At 42.0% G+C, this 26,163-nt stretch overlaps 1 protein-coding gene across 1 annotated transcript in view; it reads left to right on the top strand.

The window, feature by feature from the left end:
* The window catches only part of ITPRID2 (ITPR interacting domain containing 2), a 179,767-nt gene that overhangs the window by 117,572 nt on the left and 36,032 nt on the right, over positions 1–26,163 (top strand). Inside the window, exons 13-16 of the mRNA XM_069225457.1 lie at positions 14,580–14,657; positions 14,758–14,885; positions 17,341–17,491; positions 25,995–26,060. Coding sequence (XP_069081558.1) covers positions 14,580–14,657; positions 14,758–14,885; positions 17,341–17,491; positions 25,995–26,060 — 423 coding nt within the window. The remainder of the gene's footprint in view (positions 1–14,579; positions 14,658–14,757; positions 14,886–17,340; positions 17,492–25,994; positions 26,061–26,163) is intronic.

Here is a 26,163-nt window from a genome sequence, read left to right as displayed (position 1 = left end):
CACGGGACCGAAGGACTCCTCCCTCTTTGGCTCCATTGCGCATGGGCGTCGACTCCATCTTAGATTGTTTTTTTCCGCTGTCGGGTTCGGACGTATTCCTTTTCGCTCCGTGTTTCGGTTCGGAAAGTTAGTCAGAATCTCGGAAGAAAGCGTCGGTATTGTTCCGTTCGGTATCGGGATAGTTAGGTACATCGACACCGATCATCGGAAGACTTTGGGGTAGCTTCGATTCCCCCATCGGGGCCTGGTCGGCCCGACCGGGTGCGACATCGAAGCCGTTGGAACGGACCCCGTTCCGTTTCTGCCCAAAATGTCACAGTAAGTATCCTTATACAGATCAGCACTTGGTCTGTAACTTGTGCTTGTCCCCCGAGCACAAGGAGGATACCTGTGAGGCCTGTCGAGCCTTCCGGTCCAGAAAAACACTCCGGGACCGAAGAGCCAGGCGTCTACAAATGGCGTCCACGCCGACAAAACAACGTTTCGACGACGAAGAGGAAACATTCTCGGTTCCGGAATCAGAATCCGGAGACTCCGACATCGAACAACAGCAACAAACTGTGAGTAAGACGTCGAAAAGTAAAACCATCGACAAAACGAAAGCCCAGGGGACGCCACTGCCAACAGGCCATGGCTCGACCCATAAAACAGGCGACCCGTCGAAGGCGCCGAAAAAGGGCACGCCCATAGCGAAGACACCCGACTCCGGTCGAGAGACCGCCATGGAGCAACCTCGGAGCCGAGAAAGCGGCTCCGAGAGACAAAAACAACATACCGGCACCGAAAAACATCGGCACCGAGAATCCATGCCGAAAGGAACAAAAATTCTGTCGGTGCCGAAACCGAAAAAAGATTCTCTCTCGTCGCCGAAAAATACCACACCTTCATCCTACTCAGAGGAACAAGGAATAAGTGGCCAGATGCACAGATTTGGACAAGAGCTCCAAAGTGTAGAATCAGACTACACACAAAAGAGACTGTACATCCAGCAAGACACAGGGAAGATATCAACCCTTCCCCCAATAATGAGGAAAAGAAGGATCAGTCTCCTCAAGGATGACGCACAACCACAAGCCAAAGTGGTTAAAAAAGTCACGCCTCCGCCCTCTCCACTACAACAGGCATCGCCGGCACAAACACCGCCACAAATGCACTCACCAGCGCAAACTACCATAAGTCAAGATGATCAGGATCAAGACGCTTGGGACCTATACGACACCCCAGTGCCGGACAATGATCCAGATTCATACCCCACAAAGCCGTCACCGCCAGAGGACAGTACCTCATACTCACAACTGGTGGCTAGGGCTGCAGAATTCCACAATGTCCAACTGCATTCAGATCCTATAGAGGATGATTTTTTATTTAACACCCTCTCGGCTACACATAGCCAATATCACTGTCTCCCAATGCTACCGGGGATGTTACGGCACGCAAAACAAATTTTTGAAGAGCCCGTAAAATCAAGAGCCATCACCCCAAGGGTGGATAAAAAATACAAACCACCACCCACAGATCCAGTGTTTATTACTTCGCAGTTACCACCTGACTCCGTAGTAGTAGGGGCAGCTCGCAAACGAGCAAATTCCCATACATCTGGCGACGCCCCACCTCCGGACAAAGAAAGCAGAAAATTTGATGCGGTAGGAAAAAGAGTAGCATCACAGGCAGCCAACCAGTGGCGCATCGCAAATTCTCAAGCGCTGCTGGCCAGATATGACCGCGCTCACTGGGATGAGATGCAACTTCTCGTAGACCATCTTCCCCAAGAATACCAAAAAAGGGCGCAGCAAATAGTTGAAGAGGGACAAACGATCTCAAACAATCAAATCCGCTCTTCACTGGACGCAGCCAATACTGCAGCGAGAACAGTCAACACTGCTGTCACCATAAGGAGACACGCTTGGCTCCGCACTTCAGGCTTCAAACCTGAAATCCAGCAGGCTGTCCTTAATATGCCCTTCAACGAAAAACAACTTTTTGGCCCTGAAGTGGATACAGCCATTGAAAAACTTAAAAAGGACACGGCCAAGGCCATGGGCGCACTCTACTCCCCGCAGAGCAGAGGCTCTTTTAGAAAAACTCCATTTAGAGGGGGGTTTCGTGGCCAACCCACAGACACCACCAGCCAACAAACAAGAACCACACCATATCAGGGTTCCTTCCAAAGGGGAGGTTTCAGGGGATATAGGGGGGGGTCAATTCCCAAGGAGTAGGGGAAGATTCCAAACTCCAAAAACACCTCCACCTAAACAGTGACTTTCAAGTCACGCAACCCCTTCACTCAACACCAGTGGGGGGAAGACTAAGCCAATTCTACCAATCTTGGCAACAGATTACAACAGACAATTGGGTATTAGCAATAATCCAACATGGCTATTGCATAGAATTCCACAAATTCCCACCAAACATCCCTCCCAAAACACGCAAAATGTCACCACAACATTTAGAACTTTTAGGACTAGAAGTTCAAGCACTACTGCAAAAGGATGCAATAGAGTTAGTACCAGTACAACAAAAAAACACAGGAGTTTACTCCCTGTACTTTCTAATTCCAAAAAAAGACAAAACATTAAGACCAATATTAGATCTCAGAACACTAAATACCTACATCATATCGGACCATTTTCACATGGTCACACTACAAGACATCATTCCACTGCTCAAACAGCAAGATTACATGACCACATTAGACCTAAAGGATGCGTACTTTCATATACCAATACACCCTTCTCACAGAAAGTACCTACGGTTCGTATTCAAAGGAATACATTACCAATTCAAAGTGTTGCCATTCGGAATAACAACTGCACCAAGAGTGTTCACAAAATGTCTAGCAGTAGTAGCAGCACACATCAGGAGACAACAGATACATGTGTTCCCTTACCTAGACGATTGGCTAATCAAGACCAACACAGTAAAAAAATGCGCAAACGACACCACATGTGTCATACAAACCCTTCACAAACTGGGGTTTTCCATCAACTATACAAAATCACACCTAGAACCGTGTCAGACACAACAATATCTAGGAGCAACCATCAACACATCAAAAGGAATTGCCACTCCAAGTCCACAAAGAGTGCAGGCATTCCACAAGGTAATAAGTGCTATGTTTCCAAACCAAAAGATACAAGCAAAATTTGTGCTAAAACTTCTAGGCATGATGTCATCATGCATAGCCATTGTCCCAAACGCAAGACTACACATGCGACCCTTACAACAGTGTCTAGCATCACAATGGTCAGAGGCACAGGGTCAACTTCAAGATCTGGTGTTGGTAGACCGCCAAACATACCTCTCGCTTCTATGGTGGAACAGCAAAAATTTAAACAAAGGGCGGACATTTCAGGACCCAGTGCCTCAATACGTTATAACAACAGATGCTTCCATGACAGGGTGGGGAGCACACCTCAATCACCACAGCATTCAAGGACAATGGGATATACACGAAACAAAATTTCATATCAATTACCTAGAACTGTTAGCAGTATTTCTAGCGTTAAAAGCCTTCCAACCCATAATAACACACAAATACATTCTTGTCAAAACAGACAACATGACAACAATGTATTATTTAAACAAACAAGGAGGAACACACTCAACACAATTGTGCCTCCTAACACAAAAAATTTGGCAGTGGGCGATTCACAACAACATTCGCCTAATAGCACAATTTATTCCAGGAATACAAAACCAACTAGCAGACAACCTTTCGCGAGACCACCAACAAGTCCACGAATGGGAAATTCACCCCCAAGTTCTGAACAAGTACTTTCAAATTTGGGGAACACCCCAGATAGATTTGTTCGCAACAAAAGAAAACTCAAAATGCCAAACCTTCGCATCCAGGTACCCACACCGCGAATCACAAGGCAATGCTCTATGGATGAGTTGGTCAGGGATATTTGCGTACGCTTTTCCCCCTCTCCCTCTCCTTCCATATCTAGTAAACAAGTTGAGTCAAAACCAACTCAAACTCATACTGATAGCACCCACATGGGCAAGACAACCTTGGTATACAACTCTACTAGACCTTTCACTAGTACCGCATGTCAAACTACCCAACAGACCAGATCTGTTAACACAACACAAACAACAGATCAGGCATCCAAACCCAGCATCATTGAATCTGGCAATTTGGCTCCTGAAATCCTAGAATTCGGACACTTAGACCTCACACAAGAATGCATGGAGGTCATAAAACAAGCTAGAAAACCTTCCACTAGACACTGCTATGCATCTAAGTGGAAAAGATTTGTTTACTACTGCCATGCCAATCAAATACAACCATTACATGCCTCTACTAAAGACATAGTAGGATACTTACTACATTTGCAAAAAGCAAATCTCGCTTTTTCATCTATAAAAATACACCTCGCAGCAATATCTGCTTACCTACAAACTACTCATTCATCGTCTCTATTTAGAATACCAGTTATTAAAGCATTCATGGAAGGGCTAAAAAGAATTATACCACCAAGAACACCACCAGTTCCTTCATGGAATCTTAACATCGTCTTAACAAGACTCATGGGTCCACCTTTCGAACCCATGCATTCCTGTGAAATGCAATATCTAACCTGGAAGGTCGCATTTCTCATTGCAATCACATCCCTCAGAAGAGTAAGTGAAATACAGGCATTTACCATACAAGAACCATTTATTCAAATACACAACAATAAAATAGTTCTAAGAACAAATCCAAAATTTCTGCCAAAAGTCGTCTCACCATTCCATTTAAATCAAACAGTAGAATTGCCAGTGTTCTTCCCACAACCAAATTCCGTGGCTGAAAGGGCACTACATACATTAGACATCAAAAGAGCACTAATGTACTACATTGACAGAACAAAGCTAATCAGGAAAACAAAACAACTGTTCATAGCTTTTCAAAAACCACACATAGGAAATCCAATCTCTAAACAAGGCATTGCTAGATGGATAGTCAGATGTATTCAAACATGCTATCTTAAAGCCAAAAGAGAATTGCCTATTACACCAAAGGCACACTCAACCAGAAAGAAAGGTGCTACAATGGCCTTTCTAGGAAACATTCCTATGAGCGAAATATGCAAGGCTGCAACCTGGTCTACGCCTCATACGTTTACTAAACACTACTGTGTAGACGTACTAAATGCACAACAAGCTACAGTGGGCCAAGCTGTACTAAGAACATTATTCCAAACTACTTCAACTCCTACAGGCTAAACCACCGCTTTTAGGGGAGGTAACTGCTTTATAGTCTATGCCAAACATGTGTATCTGCAGCAACATATGCCATCGAACTGAAAATGTCACTTACCCAGTGTACATCTGTTCGTGGCATTAGTCGCTGCAGATTCACATGTACCCTCCCACCTCCCCGGGAAGCCTGTAGCCGTTTAGAAGTAGATCATAAATCTTAAACATCTGTACATTTGTAAATAATTATTATAAACTCTTAACGTACATACATATTCACTCCATTGCATGGGCACTATTTATAGCAAACAACTCCATCCTCACCCTCTGCGGGGAAAACAATCTAAGATGGAGTCGACGCCCATGCGCAATGGAGCCAAAGAGGGAGGAGTCCTTCGGTCCCGTGACCAAAAAAGACTTCTTCGAAGAAAAACAACTTGTAATACTCCGAGCCCAACACCAGGCAGCGGACTGTGCCAAACATGTGAATCTGCAGCGACTAATGCCACGAACAGATGTACACTGGGTAAGTGACATTTTCATTCCAGGGAGGACCTTTATGCTCATAAAGTCCGACATCCAACGTGCCATGTGCTGTCGAGTCTGCAATTGCGACAAATGTGTTCAGCACCATTCTTATTAAAACCTTTCTTGTTTTATGCTACCAGCCACACGCAAGGCAATAATTTATAATATGGGTAAATGAATGAGTGCTGCCTCCTCTGTAGTGGGACATCTGTTGTCGTATTTTTGTTGTACTCGTGTTTATTAAGATCTTTGCGACCCGTCCCCCTTGGAAGTCCTAGATCGATTTGTCAGAGACCCAGTTGTATTACTTAGTGCTTCAGACCCCATACGAGGACATGAAGTGCTTAGTGTTGCATTTGTTACTTTTTGTCCGTAGGAGCACATAGTTGGAAAGGCGTTGACTGTAGCATGTATAGGCACATGTTGGCATTTAAATGGACCCCACCCATGGTGAATCATGGTTCGCCCATAGCCGCCATGCATAAACATAATATATGTCAGAGTGTGTGAAAAAGTATTTGTAGAGCGCAGTTTATGCCCCATAAGGGGCTTCTGTCCTGGATCTGCTTTGGAAACACTTACCTTTGATGTGCATTAGTTGAGCTCCCTAGAGTGTCTGAGGTGGACTCTGGAGCAGCAAAGGAGCCATCGCATTGGAGAATGTTAAATCGCAAAGGGAGTATTGTGTAAAACCTAACTTGGTGCCCCAGAGAGCCCATCCATTGGAGGTGCTGAGGAGCGAGCAGGGTGTGTTGCCTAAAATAAGGCGATGGGCTTAGTTGTACAAGGCCTGACTTTCTTACTCACGGATACTTGCGCTTAGTCTACTGCACTGGAACGTGAAAGTCCAGGTTGTTGTAGCCCAACACAACGTCCACACAACTTTCTTGTTGCTGTGGTGTTGTCTAGGTTACTAAAAGGCGTGTAAAAATGGTTCAGAGATGCAGTGATAACTCAAGGCCAATTTTTACCTTTAGGAGATCACACACGAACACTGCACTAAAAGACAGTTTATGGTTAAAAGTGTTTATTCCAACATTCTAATTCTGTTGCATGATCTATTTTGTGTAGTCACTTCTCATGTATTAACACAGCATCGAGACACACAACTAACAATGTGAATAATATGAACATTTCTAACATAGTGAAAGTTCACATCAACCTAACACCTATTTCTATGCGCTACACTAAGAGAGCATAGCGCAGATTAGCTTCCATCTAAAGTTTCTTGGGATGTAACATACTGCATACCAGTTTACAGGTAAATTCTGTAGTTATTAGGAGGGGTAAGAGGCGGTGCTCTCACGAAAGAGAAACCCATCAGCTGGGCTCAGCTCCTCTTTACTTGATTTATCACCTTCAGCATGTGCCTGGAAGCTGCAGCCGCACGTCCGTCCTGCAGGTTCTTGTTGGAATTTTTGGCAGAATCTGGTGCTATAATCTGGGGCGAAGATCTCTCGGATTTGACTGTGACTTCATGGGGTTTTTATTGTAAATAGACACCTCTTATATTTTTTAAGGAATATATTGACATAATCACATACATCAGATTGATGTACTGATAAGGGGAAAAAACATCAATACAGACTACACTTTTTGGGTTATAGTTGTTGTTTGACCTTGGAAAAGGCACCTGTTTCCAGACTGCTGCTGCACAAGGATTTATTTTTATTTTTTATCTATGACAGTACTGGAAGGATCTGACACATTTGCAGGTCAAAAGAAAGTGACATGTACATTTCACCAGGAAGGTAAAAACCACTGTGTTTTAACCCGATGAAGCTAAAGACCACCATTTTCAAGGCTGGCCTGGCAAAATGTTGTTGAGCCGTAGGGCCTACTAAAAGAGAGTGGATAATGTAGAGATTCTGGTCCTAGACTGTTTCCAGATACAAAGGTCAAAGACACTGTTAACATTTTCGACTTTCTAATGGACACCCTGGGATCCATATTACCAAAACGAAGAGCAGATAAGAGAGCCTGGTCGCCGGAGCCCTGTGATGCGAGTGGGGGGGCCACAGTTTGAATGAAGAGACGACGGGACCTTCGACACCAAATGGAGAGCAACCCAAACATGCAACCAAAGTTAAAAGGCCAATGCCAGACCCAGCACCGTTTTGCAATTATGAGAGCAAGTGTCAATCAAAAGCATTCCTACTGGGTACCGTTTTAGATACAGACAGCCACGGTATTCTTATTTAAACATCGATAACAAGTAGTGGAAGTTTGCCTTTTGCAGCACCTCACTCTCCAGTACCGTTTGTGTCGAGTAGATTTTATTTATTGTTTTGAAGCTGGTTGCTTAGAGTTTGAAGGCCTATGGTTCGTCGGCTAGCCAAACGTTGACTCTAGGGCATTCCAAGGAGTATGTCCCAATTCCAAACACGTTTTCAGCAGAGACGCTTTCCTCCCATATTAGAGTGATTTTCTATTCAATATCTGTGTGCTGTCAAGAACCACTCCTATATCAAGGGCAGTATCACTGGTGCATTCATACGCTTCTTGTTTGCTCTCTGGATTAGGGTTTTATGGTACTTTGAAAGCAAATATACCAGTACAAAAAGAACAGGACGCGTGGATTTTGATGGAAGTGCTCGAGTCCCTATTAGTATGCGCTTCTTTGAGTCCCTTTTTTTATCATCTATGAAACTACAAGACAGCTCTCTGAACTTCTGTCACTGCTAATTCTACCTCGCGTATGAAGTACATTTTTTAATCTGTGCCTAGATTGAGTCAGCATTGTAATTTTTCCGCAAAGTAATGCTCACCGCTAACGTCAACTATGATTTTCAGTTCATAAATTTAAATGCTTGTAAACCAGATTAGTCTGCCATCCATTGAACGTGAGTTAATTGCTTATCACTTAATTGGGTTGGTTACTGCGCTTAAAAGCAGCAGGAGTGTCATATGAAATGCAAAATACAAAAGTTGGCTCTGGTTAGCTTTCGTTTCTTTCAGAAGATTTGCTCCTGGGACGTGTTTTCCTTCTTCGGATGGAAAAGAGAAACATCAGGCATGGTGTAATACTTTCTCTTGTTCCCCCAGCAAGGCAGCTGTGGTTCTGGATGTTTCAAGACAGAAGTTCTCTTCCTGGAGAACCTCCTGGGAACGGACATAAGTCTGGTGGATGTCCTGAGTAATGCACGACGTTTCAGGAACTGGCTCGTTAGTGACTGGGGGGCTGAATACGGAGGCCTGAGTTACTGTTTGATTCTGGCTACTGCTTTGCCATGTACAACATGTATCTACAACTGCTGGGAGCTCTAATACCAGAGAAAGAGTGCTTAATCTGTCAAAGAATAATTGCTGGGGCCCCAAATTTTTCTCTAAAGCTGCGACTGGTGCTTCCAAATAGAGGGATTGCCGAATACCAAGGCTGCATAATTTTATTCCAGTGCATGTCTTTTTTTTATATGCCATCCTACACGCCCTGCTCACTCAGAACTGTTGCAGGTTATTTTTTTTAATCCCTGCTTTTACCATTTGTCACTGATTTCCTGTCTCTCTTTCGTCCTTTTTTCCCTCCCATTTGTATTTTTATCTCTTCTTGTGGATCAAAAGTCTGATGATGGAAAATAAGTTCCAGTCATTAAAAACTAGTACTGGTGGGGCTCCTCAGAAACCACTGGCTCAGGTTAAGCAGTGCAAATGATTGTGCCGCCGTTTACCAGTACGCAGAGACACACCCAGGTATACATGAGGATTGCCTCTCCTGATGACCATTGTAAAGCATAAATCCGTACTTTACAAGCTTAGAAATTGATGGTCTCCTTCACATCGCATTTATGTTAAACCCACTGAGAGTTGTTTTCTACTACCACATACAAGCAACAAAGAATTAGAGGTAAACTATTGTCTCAAAACAACTTAACACAAAGAAGTAAGACCTAAACCAATAGAAAAAAACACAGGGCTCAGCCCCAAGTTCAACTTGAAACTGTAGGCCAAATCACTAAAACAACCACAGTTTAAGATCACTATTTGCACTTACTAAATAAAATGTGGGTCGGTAACATTAAACAAGTGGAAAAAGAAAAAAATGTGTCTCCCCTTTCAAGAAAAAAGCAGTGTGCCCTAATCTTCGATTACCTACGAAAAGATCTTCCATGCAACTGCCAAGTCAGTGATGGAAACCAAAAAGAGTGATACATATACAGGCAATCAGTCAAGATATATAAAGCATGGCTAATCATCCAGTAGGGTATGCAGGCGCTTGCATGTCCCAGAGGCTTATTTGAACTGCTAGGCCTTAAGGGCCATCGGGAAATCGAAGTGCAAGAAGGAGCGTCCTCCACTTCTGCTTCGGTAGATGAGGTGGTGGGGGTGGGAGTATGGGCAAGAGAAAGGGAGGTGGAGGGTAGTCTTCCCGACAGTTGGTGGAAGTTTAGGTGGTGGCTGTGTAGAGGTGGGGGTAGGGTTGTGTGTGTGTGTGTGTGTGTGTGTGTGTGTGTGTGTGAGCAGTTTGAACTGGCATCTCTTCTGTATGGGGAGCCAGTGGAGTTGCCTGAGGTGGAGTGTGATGTGGGTTTGTCTGGGAAGGCAGAGGATGAGTCTGGCTGCAGCATTCTGTATGGTCTGAAGTGTCTGTAGATAGTTTGCAGAGATTCCTATGTAGAGGACATTTGTCCAGTCAGCTGGTGATGAGGTGTTGTCACAGTGCGTCTCATGTGTAGGGGTAGCCACTTGAATATCTTACATAACATGCGCAGAGTGAAGAAGCAGGTGGAGGAGATGGTATTGATCTGTGATTTCATGGTGAGCTTGTGGTCCGTGATGATTCCAAGATTTCTAGCATGGTCAGAGGGAGTGGGTGTGGGTCCTACGTCTGATGGCCACCAGGGGCCTTTCTATGTGTTGCTGAAGGTCAGTGTCTGTGTTCAGCTGCAAGCAGTTGTTCTTCATCTAGTCGGCAACAGTTGTCCTGTATCTGTGGAAATTGGTTCTGGTGGTGGTGGGTTTGTCAGTGAGTGAGAGGATGAGGTAGGTGTCATCTGTATAGTAAATTATGTTGAGACTGCGGGATCTGGCGATCTTGGCCAGTTCGGTCATGTATGAGTTGAAGAGCGTGGGGCTGAGCCCTCGGGACACCGCAAGTGAACTCCTTGGGTTCAGAGTTGAAAGGTGGGAGGTAGATCCTCTGGGTTCTTCTGATGAGGAAAAAGGTGATCCATCTAAGTGAGTCCCCTTACATGCCAATGTGATGAACTGTATCAGCGTGTGGTAGGATACAGTGTCACAGGCTGCTGAGAGGTCGAGGAGGATCAGAGCTGCTGTTTCTCCTCAGTTGATGAGGGTTCGGATGTCGTCAGAGGCTGGAATCAGGGCGGTTTTGGTTCTGTGATTGCTTCAGAAGCCGGATTGGGAGGTGTCAAGTAGCTGGTTCTGCTCCAGGTGTATCACGAGTTGCTTGTTGTCCTTACCTGTCCACTTAACAGTGAATTTGATGCCAGGTCAAATAGTAGTGTGTGAAGTAACACAGTGGACCATGGGGAAAAAAACAAATCTAGTACCAATGGTTTGCCTCAGGCCTAGAACACACTGAAAAGGTTAGTTTTAATATTAAAATACTAATCTACCTGGCTCTTGTATTAGGCAAAGTGAACTTCCTGCTATTTCTAATACCACATGGACTGTAATCCGATGACTCAGTTAGTGTTAGCCACTACAGAAAGACTGCAGTGCTTCAGTACTCATGCCTACCTTCCTGGTTAGTAGATTCCTCTCAGAGGACAAACTTGGGGGAAAGGCTGATTTGTGCCTCCCTTGCCTATTCACAAGTCTGGCAAGTGATTTGTCCTATTATATCCCAGTCCTTTAGAAAGAACAGTGTGCATTAAATGCCTGCCCTCGCCCTAGAACCCCAACCTCCCTCTCTTGCTCCCACACCGAGTCTTGGGGCAGGTTAGGAGGTTGAGATACTAAGTTCAATTTTCTTTGCCTTTGGCAGACAAAAAGAGCAGTGAGAGTGACATTAAAAAAGGTAAGTGGTCCAAATGACAGGCCCACTTATTACATTATGTGTATTTGTAAAGTGCACACTCTGAGAGGTATCTTGTGCTGAAAATCCTATGTTTATTATTACCCAACCCAGTGGTACTCATTTAATCAACCTCTGAAGGGTGAACGTTTGAGTGAACTTGACAGGATTGAAGCCTATGAACATAAGGTCATACATAGATCCCTGCAGTGGATGCATTAGTTCACTGATCGACCAAATCCAGTGTAATGTATTATACTTCTCTTGGTCTTTACAAAATGGGTAACAGAAATATGCACAGGTCATTAATAGCTGTATGTTGAGTTTTTCTTCAATAATGTCTGGAGCAAAATTCACTAAACCTGGAAAGGGCATTGAATACATCTGATCTCTAGGCTGCTATGGTATTTGATGCCCATTCATTCTGTCTTTTTAAGTCTTCACAGAAAAAGTCTGTACAGGGCTTCCAATTCATAATAGTGGCTTTAATCAACATTGATCTTTTTCATTAAAGCTGGTAAACTGAAAGTGAGTATACTGTACTTCTCTGGAAAGTGTGGTGCATATTGGTCCAAAGGGGCATAGCTATTAAGGTGACAAAACAGCATTTCAGTTGGGTTTTCTAACCTTAACTAAAAAGATGTTAATGCTCCCTCTGTAGAATATGTGCCCCTGCAATAATTGTGCCAAGACAAGGGGGATAATCAATTTGGCTTTTGGTGAAAGAAACCTAGCATCCATTTAAATTGATGGCATATCATTGAATTTTTACCAGTTCTGTAATATCCTTTGACATGCATGGTTTTAAAAAGCGTACTCCATGTTCTCAATCTGGGTTGAGGAGGGTCGCTTGCCAGATTAAATAGCTTCTCTGACCCTGCTTTCAACTGCCTGCTTAGAGATAGATGAGACACCCCTCATTTTCCAGAACTGGCCATGAGCTGGACTTCACTTGGTATGAAATGGTTAACATAGTGTGGAATAAACTGTTCTGTGCCAACGGCTATCTTAGATGATGACTAAGGCCCTCATTACAACCTCGGCGGTCTTTCAAAAAGACTGCCCAGGCTGCGGGAGACAGAATACCGCCAGTGCCAGACGGTATTTCTGGCTCCCTATTATGACTTTTCCGCTGGGCCAGCGGATTGTAACAGTGTTACTGTCCGCTGGCCCAGCGGAAAAGTCACATCAACATTGCTGCCGGCTCGTAATATAGCCGGCGGCAATGCTGATGTGCAGTGGGTGCAGTAGCATCCGTCTCGCATTTCACTGCCTGAAATTTGGGCAGTGAAATGCTCCACGGGCTATTCCTGGGGGCCCCTGCACTGCCCATGCCAAGTGCATGGGTGTTGCAGGGGGCCCCAGGGTCACCCCAAGTCCCCCTTAACGCCAGCCCTTCCATGGCGGTGTTTACCGCCGTGGCCAGGCTGGCAGTCGGGGACTCATAATCTCCAGGGCAGCGGTACTTGCACCGCTGCCCTGGAGATTATGACCGCCAGGCGAAAGCCTGGCGGTATAGTGGAGGGGCCGGCGGTATGGCCGTGGCTATTGCACCACAGTCATAATAGCTGGAGTAACACCGCCAGCCTGTTGGCGGTGTTACCGCCAGCTTACCGCCGGCCTCCATGGTCGTAATGAGGCCCTAAGTTTTAATAAACAAATGCAAGCTTTACTGAGGCAGATAAAGTTAAAAGCCAATGAATGCTAATTACCTTTTAATGATTTAGGCTGCTACCCCCTTCACTGGCATCTTTAGCGTTGTATCCCTTTTTGAGCTATGTTTAATCGTTGAGATAAATTATGAAAAAATAAGCATGTCCTGGAAATTGAATTGAAATGTGGAATTTCTTTAGGAATATAGTACATTTTTAAAGATGTATTTAACTAGTGTGATTTTTTTTTTTTATTTTTTTTTTTTAAAGTTATTGTTTGCATCCGTTTACCGCCAGTTTTCAAAGTTAAAGCCAGCTAAGTCTCTGACCGTGATGGCAAGCTTAGCCACAGTTAATTGTGATGCAGAAGAGAGTTTAATATTCATGCTTTCAGCTGTTAAAATTGGTTCCTTGTAGCACAGTTTATCTAGTTATTAGAACATTGGAATGTTGGGAGCTCCATTGGAGACAGTGGAGTGCTCTGGGCTTTTACTGGCTGGTAAAAGCCCAGAATGTCAACATTCCAATGTGCTTTGTTCACAGCAACAGCTGATTTTGTTTTATTTATTAGAACATTCTGTCCTCAAGTGGCAGAATGTTCTAATAGCTTTAAAGCCCTTCATTGCTGGGCTTATACCAGCCATTAAAGTCCCGCTCCTCTGGTAAAGGCCCTCGCCTTTGGCTCAGGCCTTTAATGCTGGGGCGGGCCTTTAATGGCCGGTTTAGCCTGCTACAGCGGGCTCTAAATCTATATTAGAACACTGGAATGTTGAGTGCTCCATTGAAGACAGTGGAGTAGCTCCGAGCTTATAATTGCACCTATAAGCCTGGAGCGCCAGCATTCCAATGTTAGTTTTAATGTTTCTCCCTTTTTAATTTAGAACATTCTACCCTTGGCGGGTGGACTGTCCTAATAGCCTTATAGCCCCTCTTGCTATACCGGTTGTTAAAGGCTCTGTGTCTTGTTATAGGCCCTTGTCTGCATGTCAGGCCTATATATCTTTAATAAACAGTAAAAGCCATGGTAATGGGCTATAGGGCTATATTGTTTAATAAAACCCAGCATAAATGATTGCTGATTTTGCGAGCTAAAGGTGTTTGATTTTACTGCTGTTGACAGAAGTAAAACTCAATTTCACCTGAAATAGCCATGTTTATAGTCTGCCCTATTCAAAGTGATTCAACAGTGTTTGACCTACGTTTTGTTTTCTTCAGTAAAAAGTGTATTTGTTTTTTAGTATCCTATGATGAGGGGAAACGAAGTGGTGAATCCTGGTTGTGTTCCTCAGAGACCATCTATCCTGCCCCTATATGAAGTAAGTCTAATGTTCTTAGCAGTTAAACCCCTGTATTAATTTCAAGCATTAGACAATGCTGCTTAAAACTTCACATATGTATTTATTTTATTTTTTTAAGAACACATTCCAAGAACTGCAAATGATGAGGAGAAGCCTGAATTTGTTTAGAACACAAATGATGGACTTGGAACTCAGTATGCTACGTCAGCAAACCATGGTTTATCATCAGTTGACTGAAGAGGAAAAGTAAGTGTGTTTGTAAATTGAGGTGTGTGTGTATTTTGAGATATCTGAAGCTGCCATGTAACATTCACAAGAACATACTGATCATCCTTTATGTATATTTTATACAAAGGCTGATCCGATCTACAGAGCAGCTGAGCACCAACACCCTGACTAAGGCTGAAAGGAACAACAAAGAATGGGAGTAAAAGAGGAAAGTGTGAGGTAGACAAAGCGGGAGGAGGTGACATTTTGTAGTAATGTCTTTGAGCAGCTTTGGGAAGGATGTATAGGGGGCTGCGTTAGCTAGATCTCTTCAGTAGATGACTGGGTGGTAACAAATTGACAAAATCGTGTTTGAAGTGATGGCTCTTCTACTCAGATTGTCAGTAGATAGAGGATAAAGACTCCAGAATCTACTGTTGTTTAGCTGACAAAACTCATGTCTGGGTTTCTAATTGCTGCAGATTGTGGGCCTAAGGAGACAATGGTATTGCTGTGGATGTTGCAAGGCCCACACAAGATTTTGTTGTTGGTTGCCAGGTATAGAGGGGTGCTTGACTTAACCATCTGATAAGTAGGGACACAGTTGGCCATGAAGAGCATAATATGGATTTGCTAATAGATGCATTATTTCTCTGAGTGGGTAGGCAGTAAGAATCTGTGTTCACTGAGAGTAGTTGGTATTCTGTTGTATTTTGAAGGACTTTTTATCGGGCAACACCCCTAATGTAGGATGCTCTTAAAGGGAGGTTGGAGTCAGGTGCGTCCTGGACGTGCTGGCCAGCAGGCTGGTCCTCCACCTAGATGGGATAGGATCAGTGCTTAAATGACAGTTCTTACTCGTGATTTGGATTGAAAGGTTTTTACTTTGCAGAGCAGGGGTCGTTGATGGCAGTAGTTGTAGTTTTGAAGCTGAGGATTGTTTGATTTAGTGGTATTACTCAATGTAGATTAATCTGTGAACACCATGCATTTTATGTTACTTGTACTAATTAGAAATTAATGCAGATTAATTCAATGTGCGTATATTCCTTCTCTGTATGGTTTTGTCTGAGGTAGGCCTGTGACATCCATGCTTGATATGTGTGACGAGGTTGTCCTTTAAGTGATTGCCAGAAACACCATCAGGTAACAGTGAGTGTTGTCTGCATACTGACTGATCTTGATGTCGTATTTGGGCATTTGTACAATAAGGAGCTGTATGTGCTAGTTCAAGATCACTGAGGAGGGTATGAAACCTTGAACCTCCCAGAATATGTCCAATTCTTTGTTGTTGTCTCTTTGCTGTTGGAGATGGTTATGCTGGTGTTCAGAGGTACTGTTGTCCTTAACATGTTAGAGTGGTGCTGCTACTTCTCTGGCTGTACAATTACACATTGGAAATAAATTAATTCTTTAGTTAAACCATGGAGCAGAGGGCTTGATCTTCATGGAGTGAAGCTTGAGCAGGCTGTTTCCAAAAGGTAGGTACCCATGTTTGTGAACCTAAGCTTACAAGGGAGCAGATTGGCCAAATCCCAAAGTTCTTGATTCCAAAATTTGACAGTTTTGAAGTCTGCAATAATCTATGTACGGGAGCAGTTGTTACCCTTTTGAATTTTGTGGACCCCCCTGTGAATAAGTACTGTAAGCCGGAGACCCCAGCCTAATCAATTTCTATTTAAACCTCAGAGTAATGAACAGAAGTATAGAACCAAGAATACAGCAAATAGACAAATTATGAAATATTTACCTCAGAATAAAAAATATTTATATATAAATTTAAATGGGAAGGTTTAGTTCTGTTTCTAAAAGTCGAAGCAATATGCTATCCTCTAGGAAATCATTTTTTCTTGTTTGGCTCATGATGACTGTTCTGTTTTTTCATTGGCACATACCAGCGCTTTGATGTCACCTGCCATTCTTATCAAATTATGTATGCTATACTTGTGCTGTTCCTAGAAAAACAAACTAAGGACACAACTTAATTTTTAACTTCTAATTTTAAATTTATTCACACTTTCCGATCATTTTAAAATGTTCAATTTTCCTTTTCGATATGTGTATATATTTTATTAATTGATATCATTGAAATTTCTTTATGGTACCTGTACCCCTTGAGTAAGTTTCACAGAGAACCACTGATCTAGTGTATAGAGAAGGTTCCCAGTTCTTGTATTAAGAATCAGGTTTTCAAATCTAGCCCGGGTAACCTTGGATTTTTTTTATTTTTTTTTCCCCCCAATCTTTAAGAAATTAATTTGTTGACCAATGCTTTTGAAACAAAATAGCAAATTATCACAGCTACTAGACGTTTTGTATCATTTAAAAAGGCATATCCAGCCTGATGCTTTTTTAGGTGAAAGGAACGTTTAGATGTGTACATGGGGAAACAAAACACTGCTCCTAAGAGAATATTTGGCAAAATGATGCCCATTTATTTCTGGTGATTATTTGTGGCTAATGTATTTTTACGTGTTATGCCTGTTTCGTATAGATATGAAGCTGATCAACTTCAGGGCCTGAGAAATAATGTGCGTATGGAACTTCAAGAGTTAGAACTTCAGCTGGAGGAACGATTGCTGTTTCTAGAGGAACAGCTTAGAAATTTACAGATATCTTCACCTTACAGATTTCAGCCTGTGATGGTAAGGTTCAAACATACTTATAACAATATGGGTCTTTACTTCTACTAAAACGTATATACACTTCTAATATTTTTTTTAATGCCTCCTAAAAATGTATGCACGTGTAAATTGGGAATATATTCTTGATTTTTGTGAGTTCCTAAGATTGTATTTATTAAAATAAAAATCCAGGAAACTATACATGGTGCCTGTGAAGATATACAGCAGTGAAAGTTGAGATGAACTCCTGCATCTATTATACTAGGAAGTGCATTATTCCTTCAGTTCGGTTCAGTTCTTGCTTCCCTCCTCTTGGCCAAGTCCTAGCCACGCTCACAGTATCTGATCCTCTGTTGCTGCAAGCCATGAAAACCTGTGACTGCACATTATGACCACCTGTTTGCCTTACAATTTAAGATGGACGTTGCCGAATCTAAAGCCACTAGCTTTTACGCTATTGGTGTTCATTTCAGCAGGCAACTGTCAACATATAGACCCCATGTTAGTTAACTGCAATGAGCTTCCGTGTATTTCAAGAATGGGTATCCTGTTCTGGTGCAAACTGTGAACCATTCTGACAGTTTTCCGCTCTACCTGAATGTATGCAGGACCTTGAAAGATGGCTCTAGCTTTATGTAATGTAAAGCTTTAAGCTGGTAAAGCACTTAGTGCAATGTGTGTAATAGATCAGTCATATCAGTGAGTTATTCAGAATGTCTCATTTAATATCAACTATACCAGTAGAAATCCAGTATCTTCCATAATTGTCTGAGATCCTTTGACTTACTCAGCCTTAATGCCAAAACTATTGTGAAGTTTTTAACCACTGTATATAAGAATGTGCATTCTTACTAGTTATGTTTTGTCCTAATCAATAACAAAGTAGTTGCTTTGGAAACACACTAGAAAACCTCACTAGCTCCTAATTTCTGTTAACTGTGCTTTTAGTTGACATATTTAGAGCTCGTATAAAAAAAATAAAAAAAAAGACCAAAAACCAAAGTGCTTTCTAGTTTGAAATTGGATGTTGGCTTTTGATACTCCCGTAGTCTGCTTAGGGACCTTTGTTACTTCTTGTTATACTGTTAAACTTTTATTTTCGAATGGTGTTACCCAACTAGTTCACACGAACTGATTGTTATTTTAGCGCTGGAAAGCCTTGAGACTAGCCTTGGGACTTTTAGCGCTGGGAAGCCTTGAAACTAGACTAGACCTGTACTAATTTGATTGATTATTTTTTAAATGTTTTAAGAGCTTTTGGGTAGCATCACAGCATCTTTTCCATTTCTCCTCCACTGTGAACTGTCTTCTCCAGCTAGCAGCGATTCAACAGGGCCAAGAACAGGGGCACGATGATGGGTGGTGGAGTACAGTGCTGGGATTCAAATGTTCCCGAAGAGTATGCCCTTCTACTCAAAGCCTACTTGTAGAGTAACCACTATTAGAAAGACTTCTTTATAAGCAAAGGAAATAAGTGTTTATTGTCTGCCACCAGATTGACAGTTATCTGTTCTATGCATTTTCTCGTCAATAACAGAACTAGTGAGTTATATTGATCAAATTTGATACTCCGAAAGCAAATGTGTTGTTTTGCACGTTGGTTATAATTAGTTATTTAAGGGCAGGAAACCTGACTCTGTTGTCTCAAAGCCACGTAGGCCCTCCCACTCCCCTTTCACCCTTTCTGATGCACGGCCCTCTCTTGATGAGCAGGTACGGTTTTGCCATCATACACCTAAGTGTTACTGTAAGACGAATGTGTATGAAGTTCATATCTCTTTCATTTACCTCTTCCAGATTTTTAACAAAAGCATTCTTGCTACATGAGAATTTCTAAATCCTAGAACTTGACCCACTAGATGTTGGCTTGCTGTTCTGGAGAATTTACATTGTTTTTTTTTTGTCTGCTCACTAATTGATCTCTAATGCTTATTTCATTAGTGTTTACTTGTTTTCCAGTGGGGTAGCTTATCAGGCCTAATTAACTTGATTTTGTATCTCACATTTTAAAGAATTAATCAGGCCCTTAGTTATATTTTGGGCTGTAATTGTTCTGAGTTTTTTTTTTATTTTTATAATCCACATGTTTCTCTGGGGACAAGGTCTTGGTGTCACTTTATTTTATTTGGTGTATATTTTGTCCCTATGCACAGAGCTAGTTACCAACTTACCAAGAGGCGAGCATGGTTGAATTAAAGTAATGACATGTCATTGCCTCCTAATTTGTGTAACGTTACTCCAGTTTGTTTCTCTTGAGTGCCCCATTCCATCATTTCCCCTCTGTATCAGTGCTTCTATTCTACAGATTGCTCGTTGTAAATGGGACATTTTAGGAAAGGGAACTTTGGTATGATTTTGTGAATCTAAAATCTTTCAGCTGCACCATTTTCTTCTTATATTATATTCTAATAATTCCAAACACCCTATGTTATAGTACATCAGAATATATTTTCTACAGTGGTTCTTGCAGAAATACCAGTAGTCTGGCACATCAGTTTTTCGTCATTCTTGATAAAGAAAATGAGGCATTGAAGAAAATAAAGTTAGTCCATTATGCCTTCCAATGCAAATGTTGAACTATAAGTCAAGTATACATAAATAAATATATCCAAGATGGTATTTGTCTGCGGTGCATGGTCTGGCGACACAGTAATGTTGGTGGTACGCCCTCCCACTCCTTGTACTACAATTTTCTCATTGCCTCAGATGAGCACAGCTCTAGTGTCTCCAGAGGTTCAGAGATCGGTTTGAGGTGCAGCAGGGCTACAAAGATGGAGAACCAGCTTTCGCCAGAGCGCAAGGGATCATATACACTTCTTCTCTCCCTTTGAAACCATTCAAGCCTTTAAACAGATAGAAGATCTGCATGACATGAATTTCCTGCCCCTCCCGCACTTATGAGACCAGTAAAAGCGAGGAAGAAAACTAAAGAGGTACCGGGCAACACTGATGCTCAAAATGGCTATTGTACTATAATAAGCTGTACAAAGTACTTAAAGAAATACGTACGACCTACCATTTTAGAGGGCAGAGGAGCACGCAAGGAGCTTGCATGCAGTGTGGATTAAGCCATGCATGTGTGATGACCTTCACACCATGGCCCAGGTGTATACATGACTGGATGCACATAGTTGTCAGGGAAGACGAAGCATTTGCACATCTGGGGAATGATCCATTGTGGGGAAGGAGAACCGGTATGAAGAAACAAAACTATGCATAAATCAGAAGCAAGCCCAAGCAAGAAGAGAAGTAGAGGACTGATGGTCTTGGGGGAGGGGTTAGGAAATGGGAACAAAAATGACTAGAGAAGTTAAAGAGGAGACTATGATGAGATAACAGTAAGAAGGCTTGAGAGAATCCTGCATATGTGGGCAGTAGAGAGATGAATGACCAACAATAATGGGTGTTTGCAAGGAAAATGTTCCAAGGATTCATTGGGGAGAGTAAAGAAAAGGTGGAAAGAAGGTGTAGTTAAGGATTCATAGAATAAAAAGAACTCACAAATGAAGAGGTAAAGTATATAGAGCACAAATAACAAACTTAAACGTTTGTTTACTGTGTAAAGAACGGAGGAAATCCAGTGCAGTAAATTGTGGAAACAGGGACCTGACAGAAGAGGTTTGTGAGGAATGTGCGATATTCCAAGAATCATAATGGTATTAAAAGAAAGAGATCAGAGGGCCTAAATCCTACAAGGGATCTGCACCCTCATTGATTAATTATCAAAGAGACTATAATTCGATCAAGACACTGCGTAAGCCTCAAAACGGGCCCAGAATTAGCAAACCAGTTAGATCTCATAATTCAGCCACGTCCAGGCATAACCTGGCCCATTGGTATACACTGGCGTACCAATAATTTGAGCACAACGAAAAACATCAAAATAAACTTAATTACAAATTGAAGGCATTGGACAGTACATAGAATGGAATGTAGTCACTACAGACCAAAACAATGCACATCTTCCATATATTTAGATAATCTGAAGAATGACTGGGCTGTCAAATAGCGGCACAACTGAAAGAAGTAAGTGAAAAGGAATAATGCTCCATTTACACATAAACTCCTTTTGTTCACCGCGCAGGACCACAAAAATGGAGTAATGTTCAGTAACAAGTTTTATTTGAAACTGAAAAAAATATTTAAGATCTGGACAAGCCTAGAATTCTTGGAAGGACCCCTCAACATGACACTTGATCGATACTGCCAGAACTCTGCAGTCTGAAACGAAAAGAAACAAGAAAGTAAGGTGAATGCCTTCTTTCTTTGATGCAAGCCAGAATGACCTATGGAGACTAAAAACGCTCAGCAAATAGAGTACATTATCTTATGTACAAACCATTAGTACATGGATAGATTATTTATTCATCTGACGCACTTGCGCAAATGACAGGATGTTTCTGAATATAGATAGGAGAGGTCTGTGTCACCGCACATTGTGAATAATAGGGATTTTGTTGACCAAGATGAGTCAGACTTGATGAGTAAAAACACGTAGGTGATCATTATGACCTACAGGTGGAAAGCGTTGTCAGTGCAGATGTAGGACATTACTTTGGAAATATCAAGATTTCTGCTCCAGAAGCCTGATAGTTGGGGATAGGTCACATAGAACAGAAAGTAACTTACGGACGGAATCACACGATCACATAAAGAAAAAGCTGAAGTGAAGATAGTTACCGATAAATAGAATAGGGAGAAGAATAACCAAGAGCATTGTCACGACAATTTACAAAAACTGAAATACGCACGGATGGAATGTAACCTGTGTGGAGTTAGGCAACAGAACAAACATGTCAACTATACATCTGCTCTCTTCAGGTAACGTAGAGGAATGAGCAAATGCACTAGCTAGCATGCATGATTTTACAAAAAACTTACAAAAAGAAGCACTTGGGAAAAAGGCCTCCTTCATCTCAGTATCCCTGCCTTGCTAGATGAGACAAAACTTTAGATATTCACCAAGAATCAGTGAATCAGGACTTCCCCAGCTGAATGGTGTTTCTGTAGAGGTCTTAAACCTCACATAAACAGTGGGTGTTTTACTTGTAAGCTACGCTTACGCGGGAGCTGAATACACGGCAACAAATGCACGAACAAGCGAACTTAAAGTTCTGAGTAAAATAAATTAAAAGGAAAGAAGCCTGTGTTCATTCCTGTACAACGAGTTGTTTTTCTAACGGGTAGAGCATCCAGAGATAAATTGTCCTTTTCTTTCTGATACTTGTCGGAAGGGAACTCTAATGCAATCGGAGGTAGCCCTTTCCTGCACCTCAGAAGCATTCCTCTCTTATGAGCCTGTTTTATTTCTAAGGAACGTAAGGGACGTTAGCTTTCTTCTTATGATTCAAATAGACAATATGTAGGGTCCTCTAACACATGGTTTCTCCTCCGATTCGAGACCCTGGCACACGTGCTCTTGGAAAGAAAGAAGCAGAAAAAAAGCAAACATTTTATTGTTTCTCTTACCACTCTTATCAAAAGAAATCAAAGATACTCTGTTTGCGGTGGAGGAATATTGCTTAGCTCTGGCAGTCTCTCCCCGACGCCTCTTTTCTATTTTCGAGATATATCTATGTTCTTTATGAGATGGGGAATATGCCTGTTTGCATCTCCCTGACTGTGTGAAACATCTGTTTGATCAGATGCTGAAGAGTAGTATGCTAGCAATACATTAAGGCCCACTGGTGCGCTGCCATTTTTCAAAACAGAAGTTATCCTATAAGCCGAAGCAGAAGTATTTTCACCCTGCTATGGGTAGAAGTTCTTTTAGCATTTGGTGGTAATTTATAAAAGTGCCAGATTCACCAATGGTAGCTAAACTTACTTATTGGCCTACTCTTCCTGGAGATGCTTAGCCTGCATAACTAGAACATCTGCATTTTTGGAGAGTGGCCCATTACCATTGTTCCTGCAGATACTGCAGTGTAGTTGTCTGCTGTTTGCCTGGGAGCCTCATCCTTCCCCCTCCACCCCCCCAGCTCCTCCCATTTTGTCTATTAAGCATCAGAAAGCGTTGGGAAGTCAAAATCTTAACACAGCCAGGTGCTAAAGAGCTTATTCTTCTTAAAGAATTCAAGAAGGTGTGCTTTTGTCAGATACTTTCCTGGTTCCAGGAAGGATGTCTGTGCTTGTCCTACACTGAATCTGGGGTGCTTTAACAAGTTCAGTTCCCCAACCAAATAAAAGAAATACTTCAGTACAATACTCGAATCTTTTAAGTTTCCTCTCGAAACACAGATGGCTTACCTCATCTTCAGTCTCTCAGATATGACTCTCATTAATACCTCCACGAATGTTTTAGATCATCTAAGATGTAGGTGGGTGGAAGGTCTTGGCCCCATCAAAGTTACAGAATTGAAAGTGGCACCATTACCTTCCAGAAAGATGGTAATACAAAGTGCTTTAATATGATGACTGCACAGGTACGGTTATGTACCCAAGGTTCGAGAGATTTTGGGATGAATTGAAAGACCAGCTTTGTGTGTTAATTGTAATTTTTCTTTTTTTTTTTAAGATGTCTTTCCCGTGCCAAATCAGCATTTGCACTACACTGACATAGTGCTGTAAACTGGTCTGGCAAATGTGTTCCTCCCCGAGGAGTGTCTGGCCTGAACATCAGCCAGATTGTGCCAGTATTTTTGCCTGGAGCAGTCCTACAGGCTGTAATCATGTTTCACTGGGTAGGCTCTGCCACAACTTGGTGATTTGCTCTCCTGTACCGCCAGGTGGTGCCATGCTGCTTCAGCCACAGTTTTGTCCACCTATGATGTAATGGTACAGTTCCTCAACCTGATTGTGACCTATGTAACATAGAGGTCGAAATGCTGTTGACTATCCATAGACTTGCTGACGCCCCCTCCCCACTACATACCTTTTTGAGTCAAAATCAGAAACGATTCCTCAGAGGACTTTACATAAAAAAACACAATAAAAGCCATAGAAAGGAGAACTCTTGTTCCTTTAGGAGACTGTTTTCTGGACTGTTCAGAGACTTGGAGCCGTTCCCAGATACTGGTCTAATCCTTGTCATCAGAGCCTGTTCCGATATTAAAACTAAATGAAGCAACAGTTCAGCACTCCATCTGCTGGCCCCGCGCCTCTACATCCCCTTCAGAGGAAGTCTGCAGCTTTTCTTACTATCAAAGTGAATGAGCAGAGTCCTTGGAATTATCCTTGCCCTCTACTGAGGTGAAATCTACTAGTTGGAAGGAAACCTTCCAGCCACCGCTGCTACAGTTCAATGAAGCCTGTTCAGGCTGCCTGGCAGAAGCTCTTCTCAGACCCAGCAGTCCACAGAGAAAGTGCACAAAGACATGAACCGGCACCTCCGTATTCAAAGTGTCATCGCACACCCCCTCCCCTCTGGAGAGACTGGGGAATTTCATTAAACTGACCCGTATTAACTTTCCAACATCACTTTCAGTCTGAGAATTTAATAGGTTTGGCTGAAAAACCTTTGCCTCCAGCAACTTAGCTCTTTGCATGGCTAATGTAATCTTCTCTTTGCAGTCACCATTGTAGGAGTACAGCTTGGGCTCCCAATTGGTCTTCCTCTTTATCCTTGACCCACTGCCATTATTTAAGCTGCCACTAGTTGCAAGCATAAAAAATGAGCTACATTAGCAAAATTATTCACACAACCTAAACAAGTAGGCGAAGCCGGATGGCACCATCTGTTTGCGCTGGAAAGCTGTTGCTGGGCAAATAAGTTTCCAGAACCAGTGTGACCCCTAAAGGATGTTTTTTTTCAGATGAAGCATCTGAAGGAAGGTATAAGCCAGGAATCTCCCAATTTGAAGGTAAGTAGTTTTTCACATGATGCTTTTGTCTCTCCCATTGTCAAACAGAAATTCAGGTTTTGAGTTTTGTGGCATTGTACACACTTTGGTAATTTCACCATTTGGTATAAAACCCAAACCTGTGGCCCTTCCTGCCATAAATGAGGGAAAGTTTGGGGGGAAAAAAAAAAACCCGAAATATTTCATAAACCCCCAGAACATAATTAGAGAATAGGTAAAGTAAAGGGGAAGAACCTTTAGTGTTAAATGGGAAGATATGCATTACCTCGTGCTGATGAATACCGCAAGATAACTGCCTCATGTTTGTAATCGGATATCCTAAAGTAAATTTTAGATTTGACTTGATTTTTCTTTTAGTTGATCAATTTGGTAATAGAGAAATACAAACCTAACTCCGCATCATGGTTGATTTTTCTGTACCTGATTTGATTAGCTTGCTTTTGCAAATAAAGTAAAATTACTTGGAAGTGTTCCTCAACAGTGTTTAATCATATGACTGTATTTTGTTATATTGCTTCCTTGATCTGTGTATTTCTGATATCATTCAACTTTTGGATTTTCCAGATGCCCAGTTGTTAGTTGTCACACAATAGAAATAAGCTGCATGTTACACAACACATGTAACTGGTGTATCTGTTTTTTGTATTTTATTTCAGCTTAACACTTTACCTTCTAGTTTAGGTAGAAATGTCCTTTAATGATTGTCACTATCTTTATTTTAGGGAATGTATGGAAGCCGAAGTACTGATAATCTATCATACACCTCTCCATTGAATGTTATGGAACCAGTAAGTAATTTAAACAAATAGACCACAAAATGTATTACTGAATAATTAAAAAAAGATAACGTTTGTGTTGGGAGAAGGTTAGATGGAAATTATGTTCTAAACG

Source organism: Pleurodeles waltl, chromosome 3_1 (genome assembly GCF_031143425.1).
Source record: "Pleurodeles waltl isolate 20211129_DDA chromosome 3_1, aPleWal1.hap1.20221129, whole genome shotgun sequence".
Lineage (NCBI taxonomy): Eukaryota > Metazoa > Chordata > Amphibia > Caudata > Salamandridae > Pleurodeles > Pleurodeles waltl.
This window is presented reverse-complemented; position numbering and strand designations above follow the sequence as displayed.